At 41.5% G+C, this 26,258-nt stretch overlaps 1 protein-coding gene across 8 annotated transcripts in view; it reads left to right on the top strand.

Moving 5' to 3' along the window:
* The window catches only part of NUGGC (nuclear GTPase, germinal center associated), a 54,166-nt gene that overhangs the window by 24,132 nt on the left and 3,776 nt on the right, over nucleotides 1–26,258 (top strand). For 6 of the 8 annotated variants that reach the window (XM_025462994.3, XM_035719042.2, XM_025462997.3 and 3 more), the window contains 10 exons: nucleotides 3,320–3,495; nucleotides 4,882–4,900; nucleotides 5,162–5,251; nucleotides 12,129–12,234; nucleotides 13,670–13,803; nucleotides 17,755–17,919; nucleotides 21,473–21,630; nucleotides 23,513–23,651; nucleotides 24,846–24,954; nucleotides 25,632–25,768. In XM_025462994.3, coding sequence (XP_025318779.1) covers nucleotides 3,320–3,495; nucleotides 4,882–4,900; nucleotides 5,162–5,251; nucleotides 12,129–12,234; nucleotides 13,670–13,803; nucleotides 17,755–17,919; nucleotides 21,473–21,630; nucleotides 23,513–23,651; nucleotides 24,846–24,954; nucleotides 25,632–25,768 — 1,233 coding nt within the window. Of the gene's footprint in view, nucleotides 1–3,319; nucleotides 3,496–4,881; nucleotides 4,901–5,161; nucleotides 5,252–12,128; nucleotides 12,235–13,669; nucleotides 13,804–17,754; nucleotides 17,920–21,472; nucleotides 21,631–23,512; nucleotides 23,652–24,845; nucleotides 24,955–25,579; nucleotides 25,769–26,258 lie in introns of all 8 variants that reach the window. The other 2 variants (XR_007405811.1, XM_049101057.1) reach the window with 2 other exon arrangements.

Here is a 26,258-nt window from a genome sequence, read left to right on the forward strand (position 1 = left end):
GAAATTACTTTCAACAAGCAACCTCATTCCTTCAGCAGACATCCACTGAGCGCCTACTCAATTTTGTGTTAGGTTTTGGATAGACGAAGACAAAGACTTGCTCTCGGCAGTCTTATAGTCCAGAAAGGAACCAATTAGTTCCATTAGTTAACAAACCACATTACTTAAAAATGAGAGCACCAAGGGATGAGTTCTTTTTGCAATGTGAAGGAAGCTTCAGAGAGGTTCCTTGGGCTTAGCTGTCACCACAGTAGACTGTTGAGAATGGGACCACTGAGCGCTGTTCTAGGCCAGAGAGCAGCAAAGACCCAGAGGAATGAAGGAGCCAAGTGTTGGGGGAAGGATGAGTCTTCCTGGGTGGCTGGAGGGAAGAGGTGTGGGGTTTAGACAAGAGAGGCACAGAAGGCAAGCCCAGAAAATTTGGGGGTTGGGCTTGAATGCTACCCTTCCTGGGGAAGCTTGGAAGACAAGAGAGGCTGGGGCATGTGATAGGAAGAGAAAGGGTGTCTTTAGGCAGAGGAGCTCAGGAGCACAAGGCATAGGACTGGAGCTGGAAGGGGACTGGGAGGGAGGGCTGGGATCTGTAAGTCACAATCAGTCCAGCACTATAAAATGATCTATCAGAGAACCATCTATTCTCTGCTATATGCAAGCTTTAAATTCTGTGGATTTGTGCTAAATGAATGACTGTGGACCAGGGGAGCTTTGTGACCAGTTTGCAGCCAAGATCAGGTTGACAAGATCAGGATGCCAGCCTACAAATAATCAGTCTATGCTCTGATTTTACAGATGAAGAAGTTAAGGCTCAGAGAGGGAAAATAATTTGCCTAAAACCACACAGCCACTGAATGGCAGAATTTGAATGAGAAAGCAGGTTCCTTCCCGGCTGGCTCCATGTCTCCCCATAGGACCCCCTCAGTGTTTTAAGATAAAGGCAGTCCCAGAGTCCTTCCCCTTGGTAAACTGCTCAGGTCCTGACATGAAGGCCCTGGTTTCTGCAGGGTCTCAGCTCTTGGAGTGGAATCCCCAGCCCTGGCTAGTTCCATGCTAGGCCCCAAGAGCAACAGATTAGGGAGGCAGCCAGCCTCTCTCCCTGGATGGAGCTATGGTTGCTGCCAGTTATGATATGCTGGGCAGCCTATCAAAGGCCACTCAGAACAGAGGAGCCAGCAGATCTGGCTCAGAACACCCGCTCTGAGGAGGTCGGGCTACAGTGAAGGGATGGTTCCCAGCCTGCTCCGCTTGGCCTCAGCTCCCCTGCATTCCTGTGGTTTTGGGATATTCTCTCACAAGAAGTGACTAAAGACTCCCCTCTTTTTAGGGAGAACATAGCACAATGCCCCCTTCCCCCATCTCTCTAGCTGCCAGCCTTGCCTTCCCTAAGCTAAGACTACTATGAATTCATGTGTCTCTGTCTGCCACCTTGAAGTTGTGACATTTTAGGCATATGTCACCTGAGCTCTCTGAGGCCCTTTCGCATCAGGGGAGGGGAATGGCATCCCTGTCACCCCACCTGCTCATAAGTTCAATTGCTCTAAATAAGCTTTTTTGTGTCTTCTGCGACTCGAACTTGACCAAACCCTGGCAGTCAGAGCTTTGTATAGGGCCTGAAATGTGTACTCCTCTTCTCATGTTAATAAACATTTATTAAGCACGTGCAGTTTCCCAGGACCAGGGGAATACAAAAGTAAAAGAGGCCCTGCCATTGTGGAGCTTGCAGCCTGGTATCCTGTGATCTTCCACAACCTGACTGAATAGCTAGAAGCTTCCCGAAATAGATTATTATAGTTTGGGAAGTGGGAGGGAGCAGTTGTTTTTATTCTCCTGCCTAAATGTGAGTTCATCCACATAGGAAGGAGGTTTTCCTAAGATTTCATTTGACAAAGGCTCCACTGCTAAAAATATGCTTGAAATCCAAGATTTCTCAGCCTCAGCACCTTTGGCATTTTCAGCCAGATAAATCTTTATTATGGAGGTGCTGACCTGGCATCAAAGGATGTTTAGCATCCCTGACCTCTACCCACTAGTGCTTAACCCAAGTCATAACAATTAAAAATATCTCCAGAGATCACCAAATGTCCTCTAGGGTACAGAATTGCCCTGAGTTAATAACTATTGGCATAAGGCAAAATAATGACTTAATTATCAAGTCACAAACTTGTTACACCTCTGTGTGCAAAGTGCTGTCCTGAGGAACCTCAAATAAACTCAGTCCCTGAGCTGGACCAGCTTTTTCTTTATATGGAAAAGGTGACAAGTGAAACAGTACAGTAAGAGAAATGTCACAAGGCAACATGTGATTACTTCTCACATAAAAGTTGCATATCGAATAGAGCAATACTTATGATTTTTTAAAGATGTTTATTTATTTGAGAAAGAGCATATAGCACATGAGCAGGAGGAGGGGTAGAAGAAGAGAAAGAAGCAGACTCCCCACTGAGCAAGGAGCTTGATAAGGGGCTCAATCCCAGGACCCTGAGATCATGACCTGAGCAGAAGGCAGACACTTATCTGACTAAGCCACCCAGGTGCCCCAGTATTTATGACTTTAATAATAAATTGTAATTTCATGTTCATTGACCTTCACAACTGGGATCATAAAGTTTCTGGCTCCGTGCCCCCACATGGTGGCAGTGTGCTAAATATGCAGGGGCAGTCAAACATCAAAACGATGCCCTCTGGTGATAACTTTGGGATTGATGAATGACCAGAACCTCTTCTGGAAAAACAATAATTTTCCCTAGAAGACAACTGAAGTAAAGCAAGCCAGTGATGGATCTGGGGCTGGAGGTCTGATTTCTTTAATTCTACCAATCACTAATGCCACAGATATCTGTGAAACCTCTAGTATGGGCCAAGCACTGTGTCTAACGTGATATGTATTCCAAGCTTAAAAGTGCAGCCCATCAAATACCTCACGATCTAAGAGTGGGGTTGGGGTGGTGTAGAAAGCCAACCCTATTCAGTAACTCTGAAAGGTGCAATGGCAGGTAAATTTAGGTGCTGTAGAATGCAGAGGAGGGGTGGCCAATCTGTCAGCACGTGGCCGTTAGCAGAGTCTCAAAGGGCAAATGGAGGTCAAGCAGAGGTTGTGGCCAGTGCAAAGGGCCTGAGAGATAAAAGAGTAAGTTACATCTGAGAAACTTCAGGAAGCTCAGTCTGGCTAGCACATGGAGAGTGCAGTGGGAGAGATGAGAGGTGGGACTGGAAGAGAGATAGGGCAGTGCATAGAGGACATAAATGATACATTACGGGATCATGTCCTCTACAGTTGAGATGCCACTTATGTTCTTAAACCTATTGTGGTTATGTTTCACAGACCATTGATAAATGCTCAGTGATCTGGGTCATCAGTGACATTGAAAGAATTTCTGGAGGAAGAGCCCATGAAGACCTTCTGAATGAGAGCATCAAAGCCTGCCAAAGGGGCTTCTGCAGGGACATTGCTCTGGTGGTCACCAAGACTGACAAACTCCACCTGCCGGAATATCTAAGGTACCAAGCTGGGCTTGTAGGCCTATGGGCTCTTCTGTGGGTTCCGACCACCGTAACAACAGTGCTTGGACCCCCGGGCATTATAGACCTAAGGAAGTAATGGTTGGGGATGAAAGAAAAATCTGGGTGACTTCCTAGGACATCAAGACCCTTGGATAGATTGCCTTGGGAATCTGAACATTGTGGCCCTTCTTTTGGAGTAGCTGTTCAATACCCAATAGGCTGTTCCCTGTGCAGCTCTGGGCATGGGGGCACTCATGTATATGAGATGCAAAGAGCACCTCCTGGAGTTGTGTGGTGTGATGGTCCTGCCCCATCTCCCGCAGATATGGGACATGTAAATGCCCCACAGCTAGTAGGCACTCTGTAATACTGTCTGGCGCAGCTTTGAAGTGTCAGATTCTGTTTCAGATTTTAAACTCATTTGGAGCAAGGTTCTCAGTGTTTCAGAACTTTGGCCAACAGTAACAGCATTCTTACAGAGTCATATTCTGGCAAAATTTTAATGGAAGGTAAGCATTTTAGAGTTTAATAAATGTTAAAATATGCCGATATCCATGTGGATCTCTGTACCTCTGTAACCAAGAGAGTTATAACTTACCTTCTCTATTGGCACCCTTTGAAAATGGAAAGGGGTGTTATTTACCCTTACAGCAAGTATAAACTGGTCTGTCCTGGGTCTGTGGGGCATATGGCTATCAGATATAATGTTAATGCTTCTCTGCTCTAATAAGAGCATTTTTACTGGTCACCTGTCATCTCTACCATTCCCCCACACCCACTGAAATTTGAATCTGTGTCTCCAGGAATTCACTAAGCAGAGAAAACATCTCAGGTAAGGAGATAGGCCAAGGCTTTCCCCCTAACATCTTGCTTTCATGGGCTAGGTTGGAACTTCAGCTTCACTGTTTTTGCCTGCAGTTTCCCTCACCCCACCTCCTACCCCAGAGTGGTATCTCAAGCTCTCCCTTCAAGTGCCAACTCTGCAAATGAACATAATTCAATCAAATTTATGAAACCTTTGTTGAACACCATGGTAGGACCTGCAGATTCAGAGGGGGATAGTGCCTTGTCACTGAGACTGCTGCCTTAGAAGAGGGTTAAAGGTTTTAAGAGAGGGATAATCAAAGTGCTATGGGGACCCAGAGAGAGAGGGCTGCAATTTGACTGGGCCAGGGGGTGAGATCACCACCAACAAAACACTGAGAAATAAAGACACTTGTTTCAAGTGGACACTGCAGGCAGATCAGAAGAGAGGACATTTGTACCAAGGAAAGCTTATGTGAAGGTATTAAGGCATCACAATATATGCTGCTTTTAGGGAAATTTGAAAGACTATCGTGACACATCAAATGAGTTAAGTAATTGTTACAATTTTCATTTCAGGGAAAGAAAAGTGGGAAATGTAAGTACAGACTAGTTTTTTTTTAAGTTTTATTGATATGTAAGTGATAACAAAAACTTTACACATTTAATGTAACAGCTTAATGAGTTTAGACATATGCATGAACTAGTTATTTTTAATAATACTTTTCATGATTAATATAAAACCCAAATACATACACATTTGTCTGCACCAAATGAAGATATGCCCCCCATATTGTGCATCTTATCACCGTATAACCCTAAACTCTTTACCATGCTTTCATTTCTTTTCCCCAACTAGCAGGCTATTTCAAGTCAGCGGGAGGCTGTTTTAGAAAGAAACGACCTGATAAAACTACAAAGGAGTAGAATTCTCAAGGAAAAACTTAAGGTGAGTTAACAGATTTCCCTATGTATTTTTTCTGCTTTTCAACCATTCAGATTTTCAGAAACAAACATCTATTTGGTCTTGCGTAGTAGCCACATCAAAAGCCTTGGAGTTAACTTAGTCCTACTGATTAGTAACTTGTGACCTCAGACAAATTACTATTCCTCTCTGAATCTCCACTTTCCCATCTGTAAAATGGGGAAATGATAACATTTACCTCTTGTGGTTGTTGGAAGGATGGAGTAAGCATATGGTCTATTGAGAAATATGTGCAGGTAAAATCAGAGATCACCACAGTGTTCGAGCGTGATTTGCTGGAGGAATGCAAAGGATGGTGTGGGGACACAGAAGGATGCTCGGATCACCCTGGCAGTCAGAGAGGGATTGTTGTAGAGAGGTGCAGGGAAAACTCATGCTCTTGAGCAGAATTTTAAAGAACCAGTAGTCGTTAGTAAGCAAGGAAATGGGAGAAAGGGCCTTCTGCAGGAGTGCTGGGAGATAAGGCCTGAGCTACTTTATTTTATTTTTTAGAAAGGCAGAGAGAGCACCTGAGCTATAGTGAGTGTGTGTAGAGGGGGCAGGGGGAGGGGTGAGGGTGATGGAAGGGCAGAGGGAGAAGGAGAGAGAGAATCTTAAGCAGACTCTACACCCAGCACAGAGCCCAATGTGGGGTTCGATTTCACGACCCTGAGATCATGATATGAACTGAAATCAAGAGTTGGAGGCTAACTGAGCCACCCAGGCACCCCCTGAGCTGTATTTTTCAAGCTTGAGAAATTGTTCTGTAGGAATCTTGGTATTTTCTTAAATTATTTTTGTTATTCTGACTTATAAAACTCCTTACTATAATAGCCTTATACAACTATAAAACTGAAACCAATTTTAAGATAAACTATAAACAAAATGTAGAAGTGGTATATCAGAGTTAGTATAATGTGATAGAAATTTTGGTCTTGCTGAAACTAAATTTTCAGTGCTGGGTAATAGTAAAAACATATGGCCTGATGTCCCATTCTATATTTAATTGCATTCTGTATTTTGAATTCAATTACACTGATGCAGAAAACTTCTGATGTACAATGTGGAATTGAAAATTTCAAAGCTTTTGTCTCTAATTCAGGATAACCAGACCTCATACTTAAGCCAAAACCTTTGACCAACCAATTCTTGAACGCTGGTTTTAATGAGGCAATAACTGAATAAAGCTGTTCTTATTCTCTTTAATTGTTCTGGATGGCATTAAAGAAATATGCATTTAATGAGTACCTCATCATAATTGTTTCTGGAAACAAAACACAAATACTTCAATTTGCTATTCACAACTACATTTATTGCTAATAAATGTGGCACGTCGGTGTGTCTGAGATAGGGTCTGGACAACAGTGACTCAGCTTGCAGGGTGACTATCATTCTATTACCATGCAAGTCTTTTGAGGTCTGCACCCCTATACCTCTGATGGCCAGGTAATATCTTAATTCTACAACCACTTTACTTCAGTCTGAAGTATTGTGAAATCTTCCCTTGTACTGCATGCCTTCACTTGGAGCAAATTTAATCTTAATTGTATCTGGGTTTTATATTAATCATGATGCTGATTATAAGGTGGTCATCCATATAGATTTCTATGCTTATATTGTATTATAAAAATAAAGATTGGGAAAATATACTGTAAGAAAAAAGACAGATCCCTGAGATTCCATTTATAGGCCTTAGTCTGGAAATACTATGTATTTTAGAAAGATTGTTTTCTCAGCATTCAGAAGAATGGATGAGGGGGCAGGGTGGTGAAGATTGGATGCAGAAAGACCATTTGGGAGGCTTTTCCTGTAATCCAGCTGGAAGTGCTAAGAGCTTGAGCAAGGCAGTCACTTATAGGAGTGGAGGAGAGGAGACGCGTTCAAGAGATGTCAGGGAGTTCACATCCACAAGTCTTGTGAAGGTATCTGGGTGTTTACATTCTCAAGTACATCCTTTGAGCTGATTATCACAGCATTTTACCTTTGCATGACGACACCTATAAAGAAAACCATACTCCTCCTCCTATGTGTCTCTCCTTTCCTCTCATGCTTTAACACACTCACACTACTTCTTTTTTTAAATTGACATATAGTTGGCACACAATATTATGTTAGCTTCAGGTATATAACATACTGATTGGACAGATCTGTATATCACAACACGATCACCACAAAATAAGTCTGGTTACCCTCTGTCACCATGTTAGTACAATATTAGTGACTATATTCCCTATGCTGTACTTTATATTCCCATGACTTGTTTAGTTGGTAACTGTAATTTTGTACCTCTTAATCCTCTTCACCTATTTTGCCCAACCTTCCATCCCCATTCCCTCTGGCAACCACCAGTTTGTTTTCTATTTCTGAGTCTCTATTTTGCTTTGTTTGCTCATTTGTTTTTTTTTTTTACATTTCTTATAAATGAAATAATATGGTATTTGTCTTCCTCTGACTTATTTCACTTAGTGTAATTTCCTGTAAGCCCATCTGTCTTGTTGCAAATGGCAAGATTCTATTCTTTTTTATGGCTGAATAATATTCCACTGTATATATGTATAACATATCTTCATTCATCCATTAACAGACACTTAAGTTGCTTCCATATGTTGGCTATTTATAAATAATGTTGCAGTGAACGTGGAGGAGCATATATCTTTTCAAATTAGCGTTTTCGTTTTCTTCAGATAAATACCCAGAAGTAGAACTGCTGGATCATTTGGTATGACTATTTTTAATTTTTTTCAAGAAACTCCACATTGAAAAAAAAAAAAAAAGAACCTCCACATTGTTTTCCACAGTGGCTGTACCAATTTACAATCCCACCAACAGTGCGTGAGGGTTCCCTTTTTTCCACACTCCCACTAATACATGTTATTTCCTATCTTTTTGATACTAGCCATTCTGATCGGTGTGAGGTGATATCTTGGGGTTGTAACTAGCATTTCCATGGTGATTAGTGAAGTTCAGCATTTTTCATGTGTCTTTTTTATCATCTATATGTCTTCTTTGGAAAAATGACTATCCAATTCCTCTACCCATTTTTAATCGGATTCTTTGGGGTTTCATGGGCTTTTTACATATTTTAGATATTAACCCCTTATCACATATAGGATCTGAAGGTATCTTCTTCCATTTAGTAGGTTGCCTTTTTGTTTTGTTGACAGTTTCTTTCTCTGGGCAAAAACTTTTTACTTTGATGTAGTCCCAATTTTATTTTTGCTTTTGTTGTCTTTGCCTGAGGAGACATATCAAAAAACAAAACAAAACAAAACAAAACACTGCTAAAGACCAATGTCCAAAAGTTTACTGCCTATGTGTTCTTTTAGGAATTTTATGGTTTCAGGCCTTACTTTTAGGTTTTTAATCCATTTTGAGCTTATTTTGGTATATGGTTTACGAAAGTAGTCTAGTTTCATTCTTTTGCAGGTAGCTGACTAGCTTTCCTAACACCATTTATTGAAAAGGCTGTGTTTTCCCAATTATATATTCTTGCCTCTTTTGTTGTAGATTAATTGACCATACAAGTATGGGCTTATTTCTGCGCTGTCTACTCGCTTCCATTGTCTATGTATCTGTTTTTGTGCCAGTATCATACTGTTTTAATGATTATAGTTTTGTGGTATGGTTTGAAATCTGGACACATGATAATCTCCAGCTTTGTTTTTCTTTCTCAACATTGCTTTGGCTATTTGAGGTCTTTTGTGGTTCCATACAAATTTTAGTATTATTTGTTTTAGTTCTGTGAAAAATACTGTTGGTATTTTGATAGGGATTCCCTTGAATCTGTGGATTGCTTTGAGTTGCATGGACATTTTAATTATATTAATTCTTCTAATCCATGCTAACACACTTAACAACACTTCTGACACCAGTGTTGGAATTTTTTCCCACACCAAGCAATTCTCTGTGACACCAGCAGGGTGTTCTGTGATTTTTTTTAAAAGTTAACATACAGTGTATTGTTAGTTTCTGGGGTAGAATTCAGTGGTTCATCAGTTGCATATAACACCCAGTGCTCATTACATCCTGTGCCTTCCTCAATGGTCGCCACCCAGTTACCACATTCCCCCACCTGCTCCCTTCCAGCAGCCCTCAATTTGTTTCCTATAGTCTATGTCAGGTACTAATGTCAAAGACCAAATATTAGAACAACAGATGCTTCTGGTGCTCTTATCACTTAGGAAATGATGGTGGTTTTAGGAGCTCTGTGCTGAGAACTGGGATCAGGACTAATATTAGAACTGAAGACTATCCTAGCACCCCAGTTTATAAGGAATTTAGAGGCCTTGTGTCAGGAACTGGGGACAGAGACCAATACATATATAGTCCTTCTTATTACTATTCCTTATTTTACTTAGTTTGAGTACTGTGATGGACTCTTGACTTTTCACAGAATTACTGTGTTCTTTTTGGTATTCTAGTTCGCCTCTTGGCCAGTGAGAGCCTATAATTTAAGATGGTTTATTTTCACCTTACCCATACATTTTCAAAACATTTTTGCTCTTTGGCAACAACAAGATGTTCAGACTCCTTTTATTTTTCCCTGCCCCAAGATGTGGACCTACTACTCTCAAGTAAACTTGGGTCTCTTTTATTAAAGAGTACTATCAAAAATAAAAATTGGGGTGCTAGGGATTCATATCAAATGATTTCATACAGGCAAAAGAAGTGGGCAGGGTGAAATCACTGCAAAATTATTATTGTTTTTGTTTTTGTTTTTACTGCAAAATTATTGTAATGAAAAAGCTAGAAAAGATAGATTATTTTGAAAATGGGGTCATGATTTATATTACTGACCTTAAGCTAACTCCAGCTTCACTATCCCCCCTTTTGATTCTGTTTTCATCTAGTACCCCTTATATTTTGAGCTATAGAATTTCTCCTCTCTCATATGTAATATCTTCTTACAAATTTTAATATCTATGGTGCTATACACTATAGTAACAAGCCATGTGTGTAAATTATAATAGTGACTAATCTTTCTATAGGATAATTCAATGAATATCCACTCACCTCTCGGATCCTACTTTCCAGCTATAACTGTTTCTACATGTCTTCTATAGTAATATAGAACCTGCACACTGTAGTCACTTCATTGACACTATAAAAATATTTCTCTGTACTATCATAACAAGCATAAATGTTAACTAATATTCAATAGTTTTTGGAAGTGGTATACAAAATTTAGAGCAAGATTTTAAATAATGTAAATAGCTAGATACAGTGAGGCATACTCCTTTCTTTCAAATGTTTTAAAACCCTACTTAAATTTAATTCCGCATTAGTTTTATCTCCCAGTAGAAAATAGTTTCGACATTCTCTAAGCTTTTTTTGCTAGACTCAGAACTCTATCAGAAGGGAAAAAGGTGGGCAGCCCTGGTAGCACAGCGGTTTAGCGCCGCTTGCAGCCCGGGTGTGATCCTGGAGACCCGGGATCGAGTCCCGCATTGGGCTCCCTGCATGGAGCCTGCTTCTCCTTCTGCCTGTGTCTCTGCCTCTCTCTCTCTGTCTCTCATGAATAAATAAATAAAATATTAAAAAAAAAGAAGGGAAAAAGGTTAACCTTGTTAGATCCTTTGTATTATTTCAGCCTTGACTGTAGTGTGTGGGGCTTCTGGAAGTCTATCCTGTCATCTCTATTCCAGCCTTAACTACATGTGCCAGATATGTGGTCTCTTGCCTCTCCCAGTGGCAGCTCTTTGGTATCTTTGCATCAGAAGGAGATTGACAACTCTGTAGTTTTCTACTGCTCCCAAACACCCATACACACACACACACACACACACACACACACACATCCTTTACAGTTTTTCTCTTTTCTTTCTTTTTTTTAAAAAAAGATTTATTTATTTGTTTGTTTGTTTGTTTGTTTATTTAAGAGAGAGAGAGAAAGAGAGAGAGGCAGGGAGGGGCAGAGGGAGAGTTAGGGAGAAACTGTAGCAGACTCTGTGCATAGCACAGAGCCCCATGTGGAGCTTCATCTCACCACCCTGAGATCAGACCTGAACCAAAACCAAGACTCAGACATTTAACTGATTATGCCGCCCAGGTGTCCCTTCTTTTCTTTTAAGTGAGAATAATGAAAGATTATGGAACAATATTTGTGTATAATCCTAGTGTAACTTCTCTGTGATGATGATTTTTCTAATCATAAAAAGACTTTCTCATATCCTTAATTCCTTGACATTTGAAACTATGATGTACTTAAATGTTACTCTGCTTTTAAATGTGTCTGATTGCTCACTAACCACCCAACTAAGAACCTTGCACTTTCACAGCACAGTGTTGTGTTGGGTAGGTAAATATTTAACAACCAGCTCTCTGTTTAAAAAGAAAAGAAACAAAACACCTAAAAAGGCACTGATTTCTAGCATTTGCTGATTCCTATGATGTAATACTTCCACCATGGCAAATTTCAAGCTACTAGAGTGATGTTGCTAAACACGGGGTTGGGGAGAGCTGTGTACAGTCAACTCTCAGGAGCTAGTACAACTGTCTCTAGCATGTCACTGCCTTTGCTGGAATTGTGCTCCCCACCTGACCCCCTATGAAGCACCCTGGAGCTTTTCCCCTCTCTGAACATTTCAGTGCACTTTGAACTATTTTCTCTATACAATTTCTTCTATAATTGCTATTTTTAACTCCCAAGATAATAGTTTCTATGCAGCAGTTTTCTTATAACCTTGTGAAGTATGGACAGATGGGAACACCTGCCATATAGGTGTTGTGTGTTCCTTAAAGGGCTCTTGCAGGATTGAAAGTGAGTGAGCTGAAATTTGCTGAAGGTTCTTGTAAGACCTGTGCCTCGTTTCCTTCACCATGTTTGAGTTATTCTGTTCCCTGTGTACCTCTCTCACTTCAGAGAAAACTGCCCACTGACTCCAAGGTTCTCAAGACCTCAGATCTGGTTTACACAGTCAGCGCCCAGGAGTACTGGCAGCCGGCTCTCCTCACTGAGGAAGAAACTGGTAACTTACATATATTTTTTTATCTCAATCACTAGAATTCCCAAGGTTAAGCCTGGCACCCTGAATTTCTCTCTCTAGAACTTTCCATGCTACATTTCCAGCTTGTCACAGTTTCTATACCTATTAGCAAATATATTTGTTTTTCTCTCTGCATTGTTGTGGCACCTGAGGCTACAGTTCTTCTTTCATCTAAATTTTACCAAAATTGGTAGAGGTCAGAGATTGGGTTGTCATTTCCTAAGTATTTGGCTTGCAACTCCTCACTCATCCAGCTACAAGTATTAGAAGTATTTACCAAGCATCTATTGTATGCTTTGTCTCTGAGGAGGAAAAAGCAGATGATGTGACTGCTTTCTTCACAGAACTTAAAATCTAGATGAGGAGCTAATACTAAGCCATGTGTAAAAATCAAAGGAAAAATAAGGCTTAGTTAAATGGTGCTGTGAATTAAATAGAATCCCAGAGAACCTAGAGGTTTGTGTGACTGGAGCACTCAGTGCAAAGTGGGCAAGTAGGCAGGATCTGAGCTTGACTTTGACCCGAGCTTAAAATGGCTTAAGACATGCATGCGTTTTACCTGACATGTCGGCATGGGAGAGGAGGCAAAGGAGCAGAAGGTGTAAAATGTTCCTAGAAACGGGGGAACTTCTTGAACAAGGATATAAAAGAAATAATCATAATGGTATACACAAGGAACAATATAGAAGAATTTCTACTTTTGGGAATAATGGGGAAAAAATAGGATGACACCTGTTGTCTTCTGACTAATAAAAGGTTAGGACTAAGATGAATTTCTAATCGAGAATCCCATTCAGCAGAGACTCTCATCTGTCCTATAGGAAGCATGAGAGAATTTCATATTATGGGTTATTTGATGTTAATGGAAAAGTCTAGAAAGGTGGAAGAGCTGAGACTGGGATTATGAGCATCTTCGGTTCAATTCTTTATAAGTAGCAATCCAGAGGGAAGTTCCAGTGTTTTTTAAAAAATATTTTATTTATTTATTCATGAGAGTCACAGAGAGAGAGGCAGAGACACAGGCAGGGGGAGAAGCAGGCTCCCCATGGGGAGCCTGCTGTGGAACTCAATCCCAGGACCCTGGGACCATGCCCTGAGTCAAAGACAGATGCTCAACCACTGAGCCACTCAGGTGCCCAAGTGCCAGTGTTTTTAACCAGTCTGCATTTTTCTACTTAGTTTGACTTGTACCACTATATGAAATTAATATTCATCATTGCTGACCTACCATTCCTTTTGGTTGATTGTAGACCTGGAAAAAATAGCCCCAGAAAAATTGCTGTGTTGGGCAGTCAGCCCACATAGGACCTCAGCTGTAGCTAATTTAGGCTGCCATTCTGATCTGTTAATTTTTGTGAATTCTCTTTGCTGTGAACTCTGGCTTTCTGAAATTGTTTGTGCTGTCTGTGAATTCCAGAAATCCCCAGATTAAGAGGCTATATCAGGAAAAGACTCCTGGACAAGAAGAAGAGGATGGTGACCAAGTATGTGACTGAAGCCTTTGGTTTATTGCTTCTCACAGACAGTTTCAACTGCATGGAACATCTGCCGGTATGAGAGATGATGTCTATGAGTGTGCTCTGCCCCCTAGCCTGAGCAGAACATTCCCTTTTACCAAATTAGAACAATAACATACGATAATTTTTCTTTTCATATCAAAGGAAGATACCAAGCTCAGAAAATTTTAAAAAGACAAAAAAGATAATTAAAGGGTTAAAATGGTGACATTTGAGTGAAAAAGAAAGGAATACTATTTTACCTAAGACAGATGGGTTTAGAGGAAAATGTAGAAATGATTAGCATCTACTTTCGTATCTCCTGAGACTTTGAACAAGATGGAATGTGTTTAAGTGATAACAGAAGTGATTTGTTTTGTCCTAATAGAATACTGACAATTCTTGGTTATATTACAGAGGCTGTATGGTTATTCATATAGTCCAAAAAAATGGCATCTGTCTATGGATTTCCTTTATACCCTGGTGCTGTCAGAATCTCAAACTCAGAGCAGCCTAGTGCAATAATGTGAGAGGAAGGGAGCTGGCAGGGACATTCAGCAAAGAGCTTAGATATATATCTTCACAATCTGGAATGCAGGCCTTCTGAATGACCAGCTCCAAATTACTCTTCTCATAATAATGGAAACATTTATCTCTTTGATGGGTGATGTATTTTTTTATCCTAAAATACGATGGACTGACTGCTAAATTAGCGGTGGAGGAGAGTTTTGGAGAAAAAATTTGGTGTTGCAATCAATCACCAACTGCACTGCTTCTTTGTGAGGAATGAATATACAAATACATAATCATATGTTAAAACAGAACTCTGACCCACAGCCTGCAGCAACTTGCCTAGGAAACCAACTACTACCATAAACAGCTCAGGAGAGCAGTCTGCTGTAACTTAGACTCCTAGGGAGCCAGACTGCTATCTCTAGTAACAGTCCAAGAAGCTAAGCAATAATGTCTGTAACAATCAGCCCCAAATGGGCTGATTGGTTAATAACTGATGGTTTCCCTAATCTTCACCCCTGCTTCCAACCAGAGAAGCCAAACATGCACCCTAATGGACCACATGGGACCTTCACTTCTAGTTAGCCCACCAGGCAACCCCTATGCCAGTGGCCTCTGATGAGGGCATGGTTGAAGCCTTCCCACTCCTCTGGCTGCTTTTGACTCTCTGCAAAACACAAGTGATGGTGGCTGACTCTCTTGCTATAGCAAGCTCTTAATAAATAAATAGCTTTGCATGTTCTCATTTGGTTGGTGTTTATTTCTTTACTATCTTACTTAGTATCAACCATCAGGTTTTCCCAACCAAATTGTCCAATTTTTTGTTATACTAAAAAGGAAGGGGCAAAGAAAGTGAACCAGTAGGGCTCTATGAACATTTAAGGGGCTGGTCCCAATAATATGGGAAGGTACACTTGGGCTGGCCCTATGGCATGGCCAGGCGAGGCAGATAATGGAGACCTGGCTTCAATGTGGTAAGGAAGCAATGCCAACTATAGATGGTCTTTTAGTTTTGGTCAAATGTCTGCATTTAAATATTCTATATAAAAGTGACATATTGAGCAAGGTTCCTTGTCTTTTTCATCATATTTCTTATTCTTTGATTTGGCCTACTTCTGTGAGAAACAATGACAACAACAATAAGCTCCTGGAACCTGAGATTTTCTAATTTAACTTTGCACTCTGAAATACCAGGGAAGCGTTTGACCTTCTAACTTCCTGAAAATGCTCTTCAGGGTGAAAATTGCCTCACTGCCCAGCAAAAGATTGCTTTTGGAAGTGCTGGTGGAAAACAAATCAGATGTGGTGCTCTGTGTGGTTGGTTTGTTTTACAAACACAAGGACAAGGCATTTTGCAATTAAACTGAGAAGTGCCTGCCTTTGTGCTCTTCTCTGCTAAAGTGGCCCATGTGGAAACTCAGTGCCATTCTCAAAGCCAGGCTGTAGCAACAGAATACACAGAATAAGGGTCTGGGTGGCACTTCTGGGATAGCCCTTTACATAGGCATTAGCCAGCATTTTTCATCAGAATCCTTTGACCTCAGATATTGGTCTCAATCTTAGTTCATTGATGGGAAGTTGGAAAGCAAGAGTTTTTGTTATTTCCTTTGCTTTTTTAATAGATCAAACCTAAACATGTGGTGATTGATCATTTTTTAAGATTATGACTCAAACCAAAAAACAAGAGTCTGAATATTTGGCAATTCTAAGTGAACAGGAATCTAGTCATTATTTTTATGAATCAGTAGGAAGTTAATTATGACATCTCAATGTCAAATGAACCCTGCATTTATTTATAGTAGATGTAAGATTTTCCCTTTCTTACTGTTTTTTATTCCCAGACCTGCCCTTATACTTTTGTTTATTTAACAACGGTTTGTGGAATGTGCGACTTTGTGAGAATCTTGCCCATAGAATTTCTGTTGGTGACATCTTCCTTATTTCCTTTTGATCACCAGTGACACTACAAACTCAGAAGAATCCAGAGGGCACTCGGAAAGAAAAGTATGGCATATAGAATTCTTACTAGTGAAAACCTATGAGAATCCACAGGGTACACCTAAAGCTGAATAGTCTCCATAAGCTCCAAAACTCATGTACTCTAAATCTTGCAGAGTGTGGGAATTTGAGACTTTTCAGGAACATTCAGCCTCATTCACTTCAGTGCAATCGAGATCTAGAAAAGCTAAGACGTTTATAGAAGGTCATGTATCAATTTGAGAACAATCTTTGTCATTAACTTTGGAATAGAATTTAAAAGCTTACATTATCTAGTAGTTTCTCTATGGTGTTCATTCATTCTAAATCGTTTATCAACTGCACACCCTGTGCAATGTTCATTCACTCCAAAATGTTTATCAACTACATACTCTGTGCCATGTCTCGGAATAAACAAAAACAAATAGCACAGTCTACTAATCCTTTAGCAAGTTCCTAGTCCAGGGGACGAGACAGACATAGCACAGCAGAAGGAAGGCTGTACAAAGGGGTGTACAAAATTCAGTGGAAACACAGGAAAGAGAGCCCCAATGCCACCCAGGGGAGTCAGGGAAAGTGATCACATGGGGAGTGGCTTTTGAGCTTTGTCTGGAAGGATGGGAAGCATGTGCAAAGACATGGGGTCACAAAAGGGATGACACATGGATGGAGAATGGTAGCAAGTTCAGGAGAAGCTACCCTAGGATGGGATGATGTTTTGGGGAAACAGCTGGGAGCGTTGGAGAAGTTGGCTGAGTTCTGGAAATGTGGGGCCTTTGAGTGCTGTGTTAAGTAATGTGGCTTCTATCTGCTGCAGGCATTGTGAGATTCCCCCAAGATTCTCACACAGGGAACAAGTTCTACAGAGTTCCCAGACTGGACTCTAGAGGTCAAGGCTATTTCTCCCTTGTATAAATTGAGTAGATCTTTTCTTCCTTGACTAGACTATATTCTCCTTTGAAGAAAGGACCACATCTTTATTATTGTGTCCTATAGCTTTGTTCTTCAAAGTGTGGTCCAGGGCCCAGAAGATCAGTATCACCTGGGTGCTTGCTAGAAATACAGAATATCAGGTCCTTGGATTTGAGCAAACTCTCCCCATGATTTGTACACATGTTAAATTTTGAGAAATGCTATTCTCAAAAACTGCTTTGTGCATGGTCAAAGCCCACTAAATTTTTATAGAATCAGATATCATTGAAAAAAACCTGTTTTTTAAAAATATGTTTTAATGGCAATTGGAGTTTATTTGACTAGTTATTCCCTCAAATACCCTAATGGATTAGACACCTAAAGTAAGTTGCAGGAGGTACATATATATTGTGTTCTCCAACCCACAAATCTTAAGGAGGTCTGTCCACCAAGGGATGCTTTAATAGGATGAAAGAAGTCAACTGAGGGTGATAAGCTCAAGCTAAATCTTGTGTTCTAGACAAGCATAAAGGAAGCAAAGTTTGAAGAGAAAGTGCCCTTAGAGAGAGGATGACCTCATGCTTCTTATGGCCTTTGTCCATAGAATGAATACTTGCACATGAGTGGCCTGCGGAGATTTGTAGAAGAGAAGATACAGCTTCTAGAGAAGGCCATTGACCAGTGCTTTTCCCATATAGAACAGCCTCTGCAAGAAGGAGTCCGAAATGCCAGGACTTCCTACCGACGGATCCTTGGGGCATGTCTGGTGGTGAGTGACCCTTTCCAGGGAGAAGCTGTGATATTCAGTGACATCTGCCTTATCTCCAAGCTCCTTTTGCATTCTTCCACAGCTTCTGAAGGAAATAGAGAGCTAAAAGAGAGCAAGAGAGAGTGAAAATTGTATACAGAAAAGCACACAGAGGGAACTGTCCAACTGTGCATTTCAAGGACCCAGGAGAGAGCACATGGTTCAGTGGAAACAGTTGGAATTTAGGAGCTGAGGATCTTGTTTTGAGTGCCAGCTCTACCCATCATGCACTCTGTAGCCCTGGGTGAGGCCTTAAACCCACTTAAGCTTGTGGGGTTTTTCCTCTGAAAATGAGATGCTGAATACTTGCCCTACCTATCTTACAGGGTTGATATAAATGTTAATTAGATTACGTAGTAAGGAAACATTTATAACTCTCACTAAGCAAGCAAATTGTTGCTTTATCTTTTAATTACTTATATGAGGTATCTAAAGGATAAAAATGTAAGTGCCAGACCCTATCTATCTAAACCTAACGGGTGAAAAAAGAGGCTTCTCACATTAGTTTGCTAAGACTGCTATCACATAAAATACCATTGATTGGGTGGCTTAAAGGGCAGATATTTATTACCACAGTTGTGAAAGTTAGAAGCCCAAGATCAAGGCAGTTCAAAGTTGGTTTCTCCTGGGTCCTCTTTGGGGTTGCAAATGGCCACCCTCTAGCCATGTCCTCCCATGATCTTTTCCCTGGTGCCCCCCTCTCTTCTTATAAGGATACTTGTCCAATAGACTTAAGATCTACTCTTACGTCTCATTTAACCCTAATTACCTTCTCGAAGGCCCTATTCTCCAAATACAATCACATCTGGGCTCAGGGATTCAACATGTCAATTCAGAGGGATATAGTTCACTCTATGACACCTGTTAAGAGTAAGGAGTGATGAACAACACTTCTCGTGTGACAAAGAGGATGCAAAAGTCTCAGAGCTTGGAATAGTGCATGTTGTTACCACTGTTTTAATATGAGTTGGAAAGTTAGAATGCTAGCAGTGAGAAGGTAGTGTAACAAAGCTCTACATTTCTGTGGGCTAAAAGAGTAAAGAAGTGGGAATGATTCTGGGGTCACTGGAGGGGACCCTTAGAATTGTGACACAGGAGAATGAGAGGTGGAGTACCTTCCCTATGGCTGGTGAGTGGCTGAGTGTCCATGAACGTAGTATGTGTGCATGCATTCACTCATGCATTCAGCAAATGTGGATGAAATACTTACCTTGGTGCCACAGACTGTGCATTACCCGATTCAGTCCTCATGATAATCCTGGATGGTAAACACTCTTATTATTTTAATTTTACAGTCTTACAGAGGCTGAACAACTTTCTGTGGCTGCATATGGGATCCACATCTACCGCAGATCTGTCTGACTTCAGAGCCAGGATGCTCAAACCCTACACTAGCCTGTTGTACTTCCCTAATTGCACTCTGCAAACTATTGTAATTGCCGGCCAGCTACCTAGGTTAAAATGTCTAAATCTTCATAAAAGTAGTGAAGTTTTGTCCACAAATAGCCAGCATCACCTTGCCAGCTCCATAATGAGCCTTCTTGAGAGCAGATCCTCCAGCCCCATTCAAGTAACTACCCCTAGCCAGCACTTGACAGAGCCTCACAGAGGAGCCCTGAGCCAGCACAGGCCAGCTGTTGGGAAAGGTCATGCATGCAGTCTTTTGACCCCTCCCCCCTCGCCCCTACTTGGCCATATAAGAATGTGCTTTGGACCTGGAACACTTTCTTACTGAGACATAAAAGAGAGATAAAAGAGCCTTCAGCTTGTGCTGGGCTTATCACCTTGTGTGGGAATATTATCCTCTGTTTTATGCATCCAAGGCCCTTAGGCAAGCTCCCAGTTTTCTGTATTTCAGATCCTATGTGGGAGGGCTTGGGTCCTTGCACTACACACAATGTGGAATGTGTGCAGGTACGCTTGCCTGCATTGGCTACAGAGTGGGTCTGCTGGCCATAGGGGACCCATGCATTGCAAAGGGCTGGATCCTGCCCATACTTTTTCTCCTCTTGTTGTAAGTAAATGCTGTACCACCTGAGCCTAGTATTCATATTGTCTGTTCTTGGGGACCTTGAGTCATGCACTGATGTCTTCTCTGGGTGACATTTACCTGCCTTTTAACCTTGACCACACAGCGTGGCCATCTAGTGAACAGTGAAACAGCAGCTAAGCCATATCTGAATTCCTGACCCAGAAAACTAGTGAGTACTAAATAAATGTTTGTTGTTTTAAGCCATTAGGTTTGGGGTAATTTGTTTCACAGCAAGTAGGTAACCAAGTCATGATGTAAAAGATTCCAGATCACCAAAAGTCAGTAAGTGCATGCTGAGAAGGTGGAGACACAAAGTGGAGACCATTCCTTTGAGACCGTTTGTTCATGAAGAGAAGGAACAGTTCAGCCATCTCGAGGCCTTCACTAGGATGTTGTCTCATGAACTGTCTCATCTCATCAGTTCTGCAATGGCGCTTTTCTCTGTGACTGCAAACATGTCTGGGGTGTCTTTGATAGGCAACTTTCCTTTGTGATCAGAAATGTGGGCAAACATTTATATGCCGACATCATATCATTATGTAACATAGCAACATAACCTAAAATGTGCAATAATACAGGAGTGGTAAAATTAATTAGGTTACATCCATATATTATATTTTATGGATCTTGAAATCATTTTTTAAGATACTTACAATGAATTGAGGAAATGCTGATGTTATAAAATTAAATGAAAAGGATAGAATATTAAAATATATATATATGGTATGTGCCAACTATATCATGGGACACAGCCATGCACTTGAAACAGAGTTCCTTAAAGCATATATTGTTGATCACAATGACCACTACTGAAATTTTGGTTGGTGCAAATATATTTTTATTCCCTTTACTAAGGATCACCATCTGGGTGAGATTTATCAACGTTTCACGTGGCTCTCGCTTCATCATATTTTTTTGCTTCTGACTTGTGAATTTATTTCTCTGGTAAAAATATATCATGAAGATGTATAAATAACATTACATTTCATTAGATGTTTAACAAAAAGTATAAGAAAACCTTGGGGTATGCTTGGAAAATCTGAAACATACACCCTCAGTAGGGTCATAGCACATTTTCATTTAAAAATTGCTCCTTTAACAAATATTTATCACAGACTTCTTACACTGTTGCCAGATGATGAGAACATCAAGATGGATAAGACACTGTGCCTGCTCACAACAAGCTGCTCTTCCGGTATAGAAGCCTGATGAATAAACAGACACATATAAACTATATGAGGAGAATTGTGATCAAAGCAGCACAGGGCACTCTGGAAGCCAGGGCAGGGGAGTCGCCAACTTGAGGCATGACTACTGTGCCCTCTGTCCAGTTTAAGCATATGTTAAAAGATCATGTTGTCCCTACTCTTCCCTGTGACTCTTGGTCATACATAGCCTTTGGCCAAAGGCAGTATAATTCTGACCTTGTGACATTCTAGTTAATGTGTACTAACTCTCCTAATGTATTGTTTAATTACCTAGAGGAGTAGAGGAAACCAGGGCTTCCACCAGACTCTGAAAGCTGTTTGCCTGAAAAACGGCATCTATGCCTCCAGGACTCTCGCAAGAATAGATCTGAATGAAGCCATCACTCAGCCCATCTATGACCAGATTGATCCCGTTTTTGGAGGCATTTTTAGGTAAAGGACCCTTTCTCTTGCTCCTTTGTGAACAAACATCTGAAGAGCATTGGGCCAGCGTCTCATCGTTAGAAGAATTTGTACTTTAGATCTGGATGTGTAAAGGGTAGCTTGCAACTTAAGAAGGAAAGTTTAGTCTCTGGCAAAACACAAAAGCCGTCTTGGTTTGGTTTACCTATTTTCTCATGGTGACCTGGAGTGCAGCTGGAGATGTTGCTTTCAGACTAATATTATGATTCCCAGTATTTTTAAAATATCTCATACATGTGGCAAGGGATACATTTTCTTGTGGATCAGAGCCCAGGACAGGTTATTTTGGTTGGAGAGTGTGGAGTTAAGCAAACACATGGCCTTTATAAATTTTCCCGAAAGTAGAAAGGCAAAGTGGCTGACCGATGTGTTTGTTTTTGATATACCATGTGCTCCCTCACTTACTAGCTGTGTGAGCTTCAAGGTGTCTCCTCCTTCCATCCTTGACCTTTAATCCTCTTCTCTGTCAACAAAGCTAACTCTCCTAATCCCCCAGTACCAGAGCCTACACCTCCCCCCACCACCTCCGTCTCCTTCCTTTGCCTCTGGAATTTCGCCAGCTGCTGCTGTTTGAACCATTCTACTTTTGCTGGATTCTTACTCTTCCCCTTTCCTTACTCCATCTTCCTTTAAACTCCCTTGGGATCATGCCATTCCGTCCACCCTACCCCTGTTTACAAGTCTATAGGATAAACTCCAAATTCCTTAGAATGGCATTCAAAGGGTGCCTGAGTGGCTTAGTTGGTTAAGCATCCGGACTCTTGATCTAGGATCAGGTTGTGATCTCAAGTGAGTCCCACCTTGGGCTCTGTGCTCAGCGGGCAGTCTGCTTGGGATTCTCTCTCTCCCTCTCCTGCTGCCCCTTCCCCCTCTAAAATAAATAAAATCTTAAAAAAAAATGGCATTCAAGACAGTCCTACCTGCCTCCAATTGGCCTTTCCACTCTCTCCTCATCCTCTTGCTCCATGCCAACCCCCTGCTTCCGCCAGCCTGGAGGGTAGCAAAAGGCAACTGAGATGTGCCAGGACATATGCTATGCACTGTGCATGCAGGATTTTATCAGATCCTCTCAATACCCCTCTGAGGTAGCTTCTGTCTATTTATAAGTAGACAAGCTGAGATTGAGAGGACTTCATGCCGCTTTTCCAGTATCCCTTAGCTCATGCCTATGCCCTCTCCTCTGTAACCCACTGCTTCTTACTGTTGGGATGTTCTGAAATTTCATTCACTATGTTCTCCCCATGGGGGATAACTCCTACTTTTCACTCCCCCAAATCTTACTCATTTTTTAAGATGTAGTTCAAGTCCCACCCTTCCAGGGAAACCTCCTGGCAGTGGGAAGACTGACTTTTTTTTTTTTTTAAGATTTTATTTCTTTATTCATGAGAGAGACACAGAGAGCCAGAGACATAGGCAGAGGGAGAAGCAGGCTCCCTACAGGGAGCCCGATGTGAGACTCAATCCCAGGACTCTGTGATCACAACCTGAGCCAAAGGCAGAAGTTCAACCTCTGAGCCACCTGGATACCTGGGAAGACTGACTTTTGAGGTTGAACAGATCAATGTCCAAAGCCTAGCTTTTCCATTTACTAGCTGTGTGGCTGTACACACATCAGCAACCCTCTGAACCTCAGTCTTCTAGTCTGTAAAATGGGAATCACTGCACTGGTTTCCTAGGTTTTGGTGTCCAGGTCCTGGCACAGCACAGTGCCCAGCACACAATAGGAATTCGATAACTGTTCTCATCCCCTGGACTTAAAAGCGAATAAAAGGGGACCAGCTAGTTTCCTCTTTGTTTTAGCCTCACAGTAGCCACAGTTGTCTCTTAACATTTTATTTTGTTTCTTTCATAGGGCTGGAAAGCCCACTGGTTCCACTTTGCTGCCCCATATAGAAGCTTTTAAGCACACTCTACAGGAGAAAATGATGGAAATGGGAGTAAGAAATGGATGGAAATATGATAGCTACAAAAAGAGTTTCCTGATCCAGGAGGTGAGATCTTTGTAAAGGGAAGAGGGTATGAGGTGGGGCAGTGGCTTTCTTTCCAGCAGGATTTTGGAGGTGTTATGTGTCTCTCCTCCCCTTGTTCCTCTGGAGTGTTGAGGTCTGGGCATGTCTCAGAGCAGATGCTGTAGACACAAAGTACAGTGGGATGGGGCAGGTGAGAGTAGTCCTGAGACAACTGTGGGGATATGGGACACTGGGCCAGCTCTGTGACACCGCGAGGCAACTGGCAGGGAGTCCTGAGGTTGGAAAGGAAATTAAGTTTCCAGGAAGAATCTTCAAGGAACCCTTAGATGTACAAACATTTGAACCCACTTGTAACACATCCACTAACCTTCTATCATTTTTGCCAATATTATGAAGTATTATCCAAAGCAGTGAAGCTTGAAGAAGTGTCATTTTTTGCAGATCATTTTAAAATTTTGAATAGTCAAGATTCTTGTCTGTGATCCATTTTCCTCTAGACTGTCCTACTCTGTTCAGGCTGAATAAAATATCATAAACTAGGTAGGTTATAAACAGCAGAAATTTATTCCTCATAGGAGGCTGGAGGTACAAGGTCAATTGGTACAGGCAGATGTGGTGTCTGGTGAGGGTCCACTTCCCTGTTCATGGATGACTGTCTTTTCACTGTCACATCATATTGTGGAAGGGGCAAGGCAATTTGCTAGATTTCTTCTGTAAGGGGAATAGTCCCAATCATGGGGGCTCCCTCCTTCTGACCCAGTCATATCCCAAAGATCACATCTCCTAATGCCATCACCTGGGGGATTAGGATCTTAACATACTAATTTGGGCGGGGCTTGGGGGGGCACAGATATTAAGCTCATAGCACAAGCCCAGCCTGAATTACATGGCAGCACTAGAGAACTGTCCTGTGCCCCCACCCCACCCTCTCCCAAAGAGAGCCAATTCCAGCACCTTGCACATGCCTGAGTTCAACTTGGCAAATATTCAACTCGTTTGTAGGTGCCAAGTGCTGTGGGAAGCACTTTGGGGTATAAAGATGCTTAAGACAAAATTCCTGCCTATGAGAAGCTCACAGCCTAGTTGAAGAAAGGACACGTGGACAGCCAAGCATAATATAAGGCAGAGGGAAATGGTGATCACACAGGGGAACACCTGACCTGCTTCTAGTGAAGGAATTGTCACAAATGACCTTTTGTTAACATGGATTTGCAGATAAGTGCCATTCTGGGAGGCCTGGAGGATTATATCTTCAGAAAAAAAAGGAAGATCTATGAGTCTCTCACCACCTCTGTTCAGAACGACCTCAAGCCCTGTTATGAAGGTGGGGACTCTGGAGGGCGACCTATCCACTTCCTCTGGGGTCTTTCTGTCAACTACTTCGGCATCCTTTCCTTCAGCTTTCCCCTCGTAGTATTTGGCCCTGCATCCTGAGTCCCTCTCATCCTCTTACTCCGCAAATTGAAAACCAATTGCAAGGGTGTGGGGAGAGGTGACCCGTGAATAATTTTTTTTTTTACCTGTGTGTTTCTGGTGCTTTCTACCCACCCTTTCTTTATCTATTCACCTCGCTTCTCCTCTCTTTGCTGCATCTCAGCTAATTAAACTATAAAATCCCTTACCCAATTCTCATTCTTATTCCCTTTAAGTATCTGTAAACTCACTTTCCAACTCCTTTTCATCTTGGTAGTCCCATTGATTTTTCTGATGGGGGGCATTGGAATTTTGTAAAATTCTGCTTAATTCATTCATTAGATTTTCTGAATGATCGTTATCCAAATATTGAGAGTGTTGGTTTTTTTCTATCATGCTATTATTAAACAATTCCTACTGCATGGAAAATGATGCTACATATATAAATATGTGTGTGTGTTTGTATGTATCTACGTGTCTGTGTATATATACATAAAATATTTTTTGTTTGCCTGCCTTGCTTTCTGATGCTAAAGATTTCTCAGCAAGTCCTTGCTGCGGTGTGACTGTGGCTATCATTTTTGCCAGAGGCAGCTCAGATCACTGGCAAGAAAGCATGTGAGAGAATGAAAGATGTCATCAGAAGAGGGGTGGACCGGCAAGTGGCTGAGGGCATGTTTGAAAGGGCTCAGGAAAGGATGCAACACCAATTTCAGCAACTGAAGGTATTCTACATCCATTGTCTGAATTCCAGTTGGGCCTCCTGGGGTGAAAGAAGCCCATACAAAAAGATGAAAGAAGTAGTAGTCATTTGGACCCAAATGGAGCTGATGCCTTCTGCAGAGCGGGCCCAGCCAATGCCCACAATGCCAGGAAAGGAGGCCAGCTGGCACTGGGCATTCTCCCTTGCCACCACATGCTGGTGTTGTAGTTTCTGTGGGGCTGTGGCTTCAGAAATGCAGCCACTCCTGCTCTCTCTCACCTGTCTTTACCAAGTCACCAGTAGAACAACTGTAGCCAGATGGGGTTCCTAAGCTCTTGACATACATTAGCTCATTTAATCCCCAGCAAGCCTGTGAGGTAGGGACTTTTGTTCTCATTTTACAGATAAGAAAACTGAGGGAGGGAGAGAGAGAGAGAGGTGTGGCAACAGGCCACATAGCTACTAAGCTGCATGGCTAGGATTTGGGACTTGATAACCAGGGTCTCTGACAA

The sequence above is a fragment of the Canis lupus genome, chromosome 25, assembly GCF_003254725.2.
Source record: "Canis lupus dingo isolate Sandy chromosome 25, ASM325472v2, whole genome shotgun sequence".
NCBI lineage: Eukaryota > Metazoa > Chordata > Mammalia > Carnivora > Canidae > Canis > Canis lupus.